Genomic DNA, 9,637 nt, shown 5'->3' on the forward strand with positions numbered 1-9,637 from the left:
CGCCTTCCCTCCCGGGCTGTACTGCTATGGGCGAATCCTATCTCGCCGCCGGTCTACACCTCTGGGCGAGAAGCCGCTGCTCGCCCTTCGGTCGGCTGCTTAGGGACAACGCCCCCCTCACGTGGACTTGGACGACAACCGAGGGTCATGTGACCTCTCCGTGTGAGGCATGGTATTGTTCTGAAAGTAATTTAACATTCTGAATTTCAGGTTGTTAAAGGTTGCAGGAACTGTTTGCACTTTTTACTACCGCGTCGCGCCACCTGCCATCCCGAAGCCAAGCAGAGCGCAAGAAGTAGTACCTCTGGCTGGCTCATTCTGAAGCACCTTGAGTGTGGAGATCGGACCACCACACTGTCGGATGATACAGCAGAGGGCAAGGGGTTTTGAAGCTTACAGAGTTACAGAAGTGCTCCTTATAGCTGAAGTTTTAACGTTTCTTTTGTGTGCGTGGGTTGTTTCTGCGTCATGTGGAGAATTACTCCAAATATGCAATGAAAGAGAACTGTCATATGCACTACTCGCAATGAAGAAAATGGTAATAATTTACAAGTGTGGTTGATGAGTCATTAACGTCATCCTACTCTGTAATGTGCACTGAGAATACCAGTGATTCTGCCTATACGTGCAATGTGCTTGGTGTGTATTGTTCATATTCAGTGGAACATGACACAAGAAAGTTTGCCCAGTTTGGGATTTCACTCACATAAAGTAGTTTGACCAGCATGGCAATGCCACTCAATAATAAGAGCAGAAGGTTAACTAATTTTTTACACAAAGGAGAAAGCTTTACTACAACACACTGCTAAACATATTACAATCTTCAAAGACAATCCACCTGGTGCCATCAGGGATGTCATCTAGTACAAGAAAAAAAATGGCACATACAGAGCTAAACTATTCCTAGCTCCAAAAAGCACGAAAAAGTGTCAAGTGCTATTTAGGAAGAACCTATTGCTTTGCATTGGTTCACGTTACCCTCACCAAGTCTCCGGCTACACTAAAGATCATACTGTACAGGTTCACACATGCTGCATCATTTATTATCCTAAAAATACATCTCTTCCTGCAAATCCATGGTTCACACACGCCCAAGTACCTGAAGCGCCACCCAGTCCAAGATCAGCTACTCTGCAATTTGCAAAAACATTCAGAAGTAATATCGTGTTAAAAAATTGAATGGAAAATGAATAGAATGCTTCCTCCTAGTCCAAAGTTAAATGGTGATCAACATACCTATGCACGTTAACAATAGGGTGTAATGAAACAAAGAAAACCATGCTCGTGTACTTGGAGCACTTTGTGGATTTAACATAACAAAACATCCTTATAGACAATATTTTTTGTACTTTTCCCTGATGGGTCGATGTCCTTGCTTGGCTTGGCAAGTATTCTTGTTGTATGCCTTGATACTCCTCTAGACAAAGCAACATACAGTTGGCCATGAGAGAACACAGGTTCTGGAAGGTAGATGCCAACATTTGGAATGGTTTGACCCTGTGCTTTATTGATTGTCATTGCAAAGCTAAGGCAGATAGGAAATTGCTTTCTTTTAAACTTAAAGGGAAGCACATCATCTTCAGAGGGGTAGAGAGGAATTCGGGGAAGAAATACTCGCTTTCCAGCATGGTGTCCTCCTATAATTTTTGCATCAATAGCATTATCTTGAAATGCCTTAATAATAAGCCTCGTCCCGTTGCATAGCCCATTAGATGGATCCAAATTGCGAATCAATATCACAGGACAATTGATCTTCAATCTGAGTACATGTGGAGGCAGGCCATTAGGTGTGAGAGAATTCAAGAATTCAGGTGGGTAGTGATTTTGTGTGTCATCCACTGCTGAATCAAAGCTATAGTAGACTTTTTCTTCCCCGGGAAACCGCTTTATAAGCATCCCGTTTAATTCATCGACATACTCATTTTTAGTGGAAAGAATAGCACGGGAACTAATATAAGAAGTTAATCCTCCATTCTGGTAAAGTGAAGGAAAGATATCATCGATTAAGTTGTTGATGGAGGTTTTTGAATCTGTATATCTCACAACTATTTCTTCTGGTAGACGCACATAATCTTCACCAATCGATTCTTCAATGCCATTTCCAATTCTCATAAGAAAATCTGAGAACCATGGATCAGACTGTGCTCTCATATTGCGGCGGAGTTTTATTTGTTTTATATCCTTCCAGAGATAAGACTTTTGGAGTGTAGCATTTATAATCTGCGCTTTAGTGCCATGCCTAACAACAGGAAGGACTTGTCCGAAATCTCCTCCAAACGCTACTACTTTTCCTCCAAATGGTGATGTACAACCTGTAATATCCTGGAGGGATCTATCAAGTGCCTCGACAACTTGTCGTTTTGTCATAACAACTTCATCCCAAACTATTAGAGATGCTCTTCGAAGTAATTCTGCAGTCCCACTTTGCTTACTAAAGTTGCAAACAGTATCTTCTTGAATATTTATTGGTACTTTAAATCTGGAATGGGCAGTTCTACCACCGGGCAAAATAGAAGCTGCAATACCAGACGTTGCTGTTGCGATGGCTATTAGTCCCATAGAGCGCACTTTAGCCAATAAAGCTTTATATAAATATGTCTTTCCTGTACCTCCTGGACCATCGATAAAGAATACTTTACACTTGTTGTGCAATACATGGTCCATTATCTCATCAAAAGCAAGTCGTTGCTCACTATTTAGGCTTGTGTACAACTCTAAGTCCTCTTTAGCAACTGTAATAGATAGTTCCTCGGATAATTCTCTCCTATTTAAGCTCTCCAAATCATCAGTATCCACTAATTCTGGAAGGTCAAATATCCTGATGTCCTTCCCCATAGAATATAGCAAATCACCAATATCTCTAAGGACCATTTGTTCAATTGATTCATTAGTTATGCCCTCTTTTTGAAAATCATCACACATCGCCTCAAAGTGTTTTTCCCATAATGCACGAACATTTGTCACCTCACAGAAAACCAAAATGGTTGCAAAGAGTCTTCTAAGTGCAGATGGCATCTGAAATGTTGCAGCTTCAGTGAGACAGTCAGAAATACTTTCATCTGCTTCAATAAGGCCTCTCTTTTCTGCAGCCTCTCTGAATGTTGAGAAAACAATACCTCCAACAGTACGCAAATCCTCAAATGACGTAGGCCCCCTCACATGATTTAGCAACACTCTCAAGTAATAACGCTCTCCTTCTGCGGGGTGAGCAGCCACAAGCCTACCTACTTGAGTTCTCTTCACACGACGTTTCCATCTCTTATGGGCTTTGTCCCATACATAGAACTCGGGGAATTCCTTATATAAAAAATTTCTAGCATAATTATCAATTGTATTCATCCTGAAAAACTCAGTAAGCATGGTCTTAGAAGATGATTCCCGCCTTATCACACTCTCTAAGTTATCAGAACCCTTATAACACAACACATGCATGTTTGGCAAATGCACCTGTAATTGTAAAACAGAAGGATGCATCTCACTGAGATTGAAGGAATAAATCCTCCATATTGCCTCCGGAGGTGATATAAATCTGGCATCTCTATACTCACGAATTTCATCAATAACTACATCTCCTGCAGCTTGTATGATAAAAGAGGCACGGTCATGACCCTTATAGATGTACTTGAATAAATATTTTACAGCCTTGATGCTGGAGCAAACTTCAAGATTTATATGGCAATTGTATCTCATAAGTAGGTACGGATTGTATGGCACAACCCATCTATTATCCAAAAGAGCACCCCTGATATGAACTCGATGACCATCATCCCTACGTCTATAGACTGGATATGAGTCCTCTCCCTAGAATGTAGCCTCTGAGAACGGACGGGGATAATGGTATCTACACTTTCCATCTTGCATGCAGAGGTTTTTACTGTTGAGAACACCACATGGTCCATGGAGCATGTGTTTAATAACTAAATCATGTAACAAAGGGTACTTATCTCTATCAGGGATCTCAGCTGAAATAATCTGATCATACTGGTCAGGGTTATTTAGTTTGTAAGACGACTTTAGAATTATTAAAAAATGTGCGTGTGGTAGCCCTCTCTTCTGAAACTCAATCACATGAACATGAGCGGCAACTTCACCAAAAAAATTCTTCTTGAATATAAGGTCCTTAAGATCCTCTAGTTTAGCCTTAAAGACTCGTGCCACTAAATCTGGTCGATCTTGTGGTAACTGGCCTGGTTCCAACTCTTTTATTATCTCTTCCCAATTTTGATTGCATGTCATTGTAAGAAATATATCTGGTTTTCCAAATCGTTGGACCAAAGCCATGGCGTCTAGATACCTCCGACGCATGTCCCGTGGACCCCCAATGAAAGTGGGAGGAAGCACAATGCGCTTGCCTATCATGCATGCACGTGTCTCGCCAGCTACAACACTATCAACCAGTCCTTGATACAAATCTGCTCGTATGAGTCTCTGATTTGATGGCTTCAAATAAAATGCTAATCTTATGGATTCAATCTTAATGTACATATCAACAATATATTGTTGCGTAAGTCGCTTTCCATAAAGTAAGACATTAAATTCCCCATCCCGAATTTGCAGTTTATAACAATAATATTCCCTTGGTGAAACACATGGACCAAAATTGCAATCCAGCCCTATATATAGGGAAAAAGAATATTTATATTAGATACATTATTTTAAAACATTAATTTTAGAATGACTACTCGATTATCATAAGAAAATGCATTTTACCTTCTTCGCTCAATTCTTTTTCTTCATGACTAATATTAATAACAGAATGTGCTCCCACTTTTGGAATACTCAAGTTCCACCCAACTTCCCCGTTAGGGAAAAATAGTGGGTAAGATAGTGGATCATAACAACCATGGTACCCTCTTATGTATTGTGGATTATCTGATTTTCCATATACCATAATGCTCCTGTCAAAATGGCATTGGGGGTCATTTCCCTCTACCTAGATTGCTGCTACTTGTGACGCGGTAGGTGCATTATATAACCGCTGATCTAAAGAAATGCTTGTGTTCAGCTCAATTTTGTACTCATCAAGACTTGACACTGAACCAAGGCTTCGAAATGTTTGGGCGTATGGATTTGATGAAAGTATACGCACCCATTTTTTAATAAGAGCCCTATCAAGATTAGGCGAGTGACGAAACCTATGCTGCAAATCTGCATCTATGTCATAAAAGTATAACTGTAAATGCTTGGGCCCATCTTCCATTGGAACCAATTGGTCGATTCGGTGATAAATTTGTCCTTGTGCACGGAAAGTGTATACACCAGACCTTTTATTGCAATATCGTTGGTCCAAAATAACACCAAGTGAGGTAAAAGAGAAGTGAGAATTGAAGTACCGTATGTTATCTTGGAAGTACTTTGCTTCTGGATCTTGGCTCGTGTACAGTCGACGCATTTCAGCAGGAACATGGGGTATTACTATCTTGACCCTTCCGCCCATGCAACAAAATGTTGGTTTCTCAAACTGGAACCTTTTAGCATTGCAATGAATGCAATTAGGCATTGGCTTCAGAACATGATGACCAGCGGGTAAATTTTGATATATACGGTCGTACAGGTCAACTTGTGTTCCACAAATATCACGGTTTAGTTCTCGATATGAAAGATATTCAAAACCTGCCATTGTTTTAAAAATAAAATATTAATACAGTGATGATAAATATATTATATTGTTTTTATCAAATAATATACACATACTTATTTTTTTACCTTGTCCAAGGAATACATTTCCTTCTTCATCTTCATCACTGTTTTCAGCCATATCTTCATCTTGCCTAGTTTCATCTATAATATCATTTCACGGAAATTAGACGTGTTAGTTTATATAAAAACAGAATCAGAAATATACAATATATCAAAGATAGATACAGAAACCAAAATTGTTGTTCCATAGCTTAGAAGTTACTTACCCTGTACAGCAGGAAAATTATCCCTTGGCATGTAAATGGTGTTGTCATGGTCTTCTTTTTCTCTGGTGACATGGTGTTGCATTTGCACAGGAACATATTGGTCAAGCAAGTCACATGTATATCCATTTTCCTTTTGTGCAGTGATACAACATGCAGTACCACACGAAAATTGTGAAGCACTGCTATAACCCCCATTAGACAGTCTTCTTCTCTTATAATCATTTCCCATGTCCAAGTATGTTGCTGCCTGCTTATCTTTACCAACAATTGTCGACACATGACCACATCTCCTTTTTCTATACATAGAAGATTGTGTAGCAGTGCTACAACTCGCACCATCAGACGATCTTCTTATATTGTCCTCACCACTATTAATCAAGTATGTTGTCGGTATCTGCTTTTGTGAAACAGTAGTTTCAGAAGTGCAATGTGATGTCGATAAGACAGATGGATTTAACATGATCTGCCTTCCAATAACTGGGTTGACTAAACTTTCTTGAAAGATAATTTTATCAGATGGAGGCATGCTTGGATCTCCAGTTGCGGCCACTGTATTGATGTAAAAAAAAGTTGCATGGTGAGAGAAGGATTAAATATTGAACCATACATGTTTTGAAAGTTTTCTTGGACATAATTATCATTTATTAACTCGTTAAACTGTACCCAGGAAACACCGGATTACACCATTTACAATGATATTATCAACAAAGAAATAATACCAATTAAATTAAAAAAAATACCTTTTGTTTTTTTACTTGTTTGAGTTGATGAGTTTGTTCCACCATTGCTACTTCTACTGGTATGGCTAACTGCAGATTGCATACCATCGCTATATGTATCATGATTTTGCCTCCTACTCCGTTTGTACTCGCGATTTCTTTGCAGATAGACATCACGCTGTTCTGGAGTCATACGCAAGTATCTTTCCCGATTATTATAATGCTTTTTCTCAGGAGCATTTGTTGGCCCAGCACCTCTACACTCAATTGAGGAAGTATTATGATCACTATATACAGCAAATGGATTTACCGAATGCTGAGTTCTAGCAACAGAATCGCCCACAGACTGAACAAAACCTTGTGCTGAAGAGGATGCTTGAACACAACCTGTGAACACTAATTTACTAAGTTATAATAGTTCATGTGTACATACTTTCAGAAAAAAAAAGTATCATATGAGACAAACTCCATACCAGATTTATCTTCCAATGATTGTAGGCAATCAGCCACATTAGTGATATCTCTAAATGGATCATGTGCTTGTAATCCAAGCGACCTTGGTAATTGATTGTTTAAGTTTTCCTTGCCTGCCCTCATATATGAGTTCTGATCTTACACAAATTAAATCGAGTCGCTGCATGACAAAGTATACCATCAAAAAATTGTTCAATGTGAGATTCTCATAGTTTTATCTTGTATGGCAACATATAAGATCGGACTTAAAAAACCGAAAAGCTTATAGACATAAACACAAACACTTGAAGGTCGAAATTTAGGATATTTGCATTATTTGATATCCCCTTGACTGGATTGTACAAATCATCAATGTAGAAAAACAAAAGGCTTTGTGCACATAAACACAAACAGTTGGTGGTCAAAAATTATAATGCGAAACATTATTTGATTTAAGTAGGATCGGAAGACACAAATCAATAAATCAAGAAAAACTGGCTATAATACCAGAATTATTATACGATACCTGTTCCTCAACTTGGTGAAATTGAATGATATATGGCCAGTACGGCAATGCGTGGCCCAAATTCCAGTAGCACCCGTGCAGCTCTCCAACGATCCCTCCTATATCCACGGGATATTGTAGTGGGCGAGAAGACACCCAGCACACCGGATTTGTGTTCGAGAATAAACGCCTAGAGCAGCTCAATGATGACAGGAGGTTAGCGCGAATTGATGCCCCGGCTGGAGTGGCGAGGTAGAGGGAGGAGCGTAGCGCGATCCGCTGATCGGATCCAAGGATCGGATTGGTGAGGGAGAGGGAGAGGGAGAAGGAGAAGCGATTGGAAGGGTGGGGATTAAGGTGTGACGGATGTGCGATTGATGGGGTGGTTTGATTCGGTTTAGGAAACGCGGATCGACAAAGGGGATGAGCTTGGCGGTGGTATGAGCAGTCACGCGGCGGAACAGTCGAGGTAATTTTGTCGGTGGAGCTTCCAGTTGGTTCCAGACTATAGTTGCGCGCCTTGGAGTCCCTATAAAGCGCGCGTGCGGCGAATTCAACTTTTCACTCATGTCCACGTGGAAGGATCTTGTGCAGCACATGACTTGATCTGACGGCCAGCAGCTCCTGGATTTGCCAATTCACAGCCGTCGGATTGAGCACATCCAACGGCTGATAGCAAAAGTTATTCCCACACTATATAGGAGTATAGAGAAACAAAACGGCGTCGCCGGATGAATGTGTTCGGAGTTCGAGACCAGAGTAGCAGTATGGGACTATGAGCTACTCCGGCAGTAACCCAGGGCAATGGGATGAAGAACCAACATGGAATGCAGTCGTTGTTACGCAAGCATAGTGTAGAAGGAAGGCTTTTATTATTACCAACTCAGATCTCAGGGTAGCACGCATGCTATGGCAGAATGGCAGAAGATACATTCTACGGACTACGGTAGCTCAGTATAGCTGAGCATACAGGCACGCGCGCACTTATTCAGTTATTCTCCCCTGACATCTCCTCCGGTCCTCCTCCCCTCGCCTTCCTCTCGCACGATCCCGTGGTCGGAACTCCTCACGCATGCGCGGATGGTGGCGCTGGCGCCACGATGGTGTAGGCTGCAAAAATCACGTACGTACGTGGATAAGATGAGCTAGTCCGTAGCAAGAAAAACAGTAATGGAAAAGAAGCATCAGGCGCTGCATGCATGCACGAATGCTTACTCCCGCATTTGCTCCCGACGGGGAGGGCGACGCCGGCTTCGCGGGAGCAGCGGACGAGCTTCTCGGGGCTGATGATCCGCTCGTCGGCGGCGGTGAGGACGCGGCAGATGCAGGGCATGTCCACCTTCCTCACCTCGAGGCGGCAGGGCATGTCCGGGATCACGTAGGGGCTCCCCTTCTTGATGGTCCACTTGCACATGCGGATGACGCTGTCCCTCTCGTCGTAGCAGTCCTTCTCCCCGGCGGCGAGATGCGCCGCGAACCCGGCGAAGAGCGACGCGAACAGCAGGGCACGGAGGAGGCTGGCTCCGGTGGTGCTGCCCATCTTTGTTGCTTAGGTACTGTGGCGCTGCTGTGCTTGCGAGTGGTGTGCATGATGCTGGCAGTGGGCGCTCGTTTATATAGCACGCGAGAGCCCCCGATGCACTTCGGACTCTAGAGATCGACCTACCTGATTGACGGCGGCGCTTGTTGCATTGAAAATTTCGAGTGGCGACATGGGAATAAATGTTTAGGTACTTCATTGAATTTGGGTCTTTGTAGTAGGTGAGATCGACCGAGCCATATCTGGGGTTCCAAAACCACATGAACTTGACCATGGAAGCTGCATGCGTGGTTTCTTTTTTCGTGGTTTTTAATGGAGGGAAAAACATATGCCGTCACTCGAACGAAGAAAGCATAGATAGCTTTCATCGTCGATGCACGAAAACGGCTTCACGCGCAAGAACTAGCGAGGGCGCCGCATGTGTGTTCATTCATATCATGTAGGGCGGGTCGAATGAGCCGGAGGGAAGCACACAAGTCGACATACATTTACAAAGTATCCCGTAATGTTTAAA

At 42.1% G+C, this 9,637-nt stretch overlaps 3 protein-coding genes across 3 annotated transcripts; all 3 read right to left on the minus strand.

Moving 5' to 3' along the window:
• Positions 1-762: 762 nt before the first annotated feature.
• Positions 763-3,353, minus strand: LOC147986659 (uncharacterized). The gene is made up of 2 exons (XM_087544871.1): positions 1,237-3,353; positions 763-1,131 (listed from the first exon to the last, which is right to left on the minus strand). Exon 1 carries the CDS (start codon positions 3,337-3,339, stop codon positions 1,309-1,311), a length of 2,031 nt encoding a protein of 676 aa, XP_087400997.1. The 5' UTR covers positions 3,340-3,353; the 3' UTR covers positions 763-1,131; positions 1,237-1,308.
• Positions 3,354-3,452: 99 nt separating this feature from the next.
• Positions 3,453-8,338, minus strand: LOC147986660 (uncharacterized). Its single transcript, XM_087544872.1, has 6 exons — positions 7,605-8,338; positions 7,099-7,259; positions 6,647-7,012; positions 5,907-6,455; positions 5,707-5,781; positions 3,453-5,613 (listed from the first exon to the last, which is right to left on the minus strand). Exons 2-6 carry the CDS (start codon positions 7,220-7,222, stop codon positions 4,934-4,936), a joined length of 1,794 nt encoding a protein of 597 aa, XP_087400998.1. The 5' UTR covers positions 7,223-7,259; positions 7,605-8,338; the 3' UTR covers positions 3,453-4,933.
• A 98-nt stretch (positions 8,339-8,436) lies between these two features.
• Positions 8,437-9,165, minus strand: LOC125530977 (uncharacterized). The gene is made up of 2 exons (XM_048695382.2): positions 8,799-9,165; positions 8,437-8,693 (listed from the first exon to the last, which is right to left on the minus strand). Exons 1-2 carry the CDS (start codon positions 9,121-9,123, stop codon positions 8,650-8,652), a joined length of 369 nt encoding a protein of 122 aa, XP_048551339.1. The 5' UTR covers positions 9,124-9,165; the 3' UTR covers positions 8,437-8,649.
• Between the last annotated feature and the right edge of the window lie 472 nt (positions 9,166-9,637).

Source organism: Triticum urartu, chromosome 2A (genome assembly GCF_056163025.1).
Source record: "Triticum urartu cultivar PI428250 chromosome 2A, HENAU_Tu73, whole genome shotgun sequence".
Classification (NCBI taxonomy): Eukaryota; Viridiplantae; Streptophyta; class Magnoliopsida; order Poales; family Poaceae; genus Triticum; species Triticum urartu.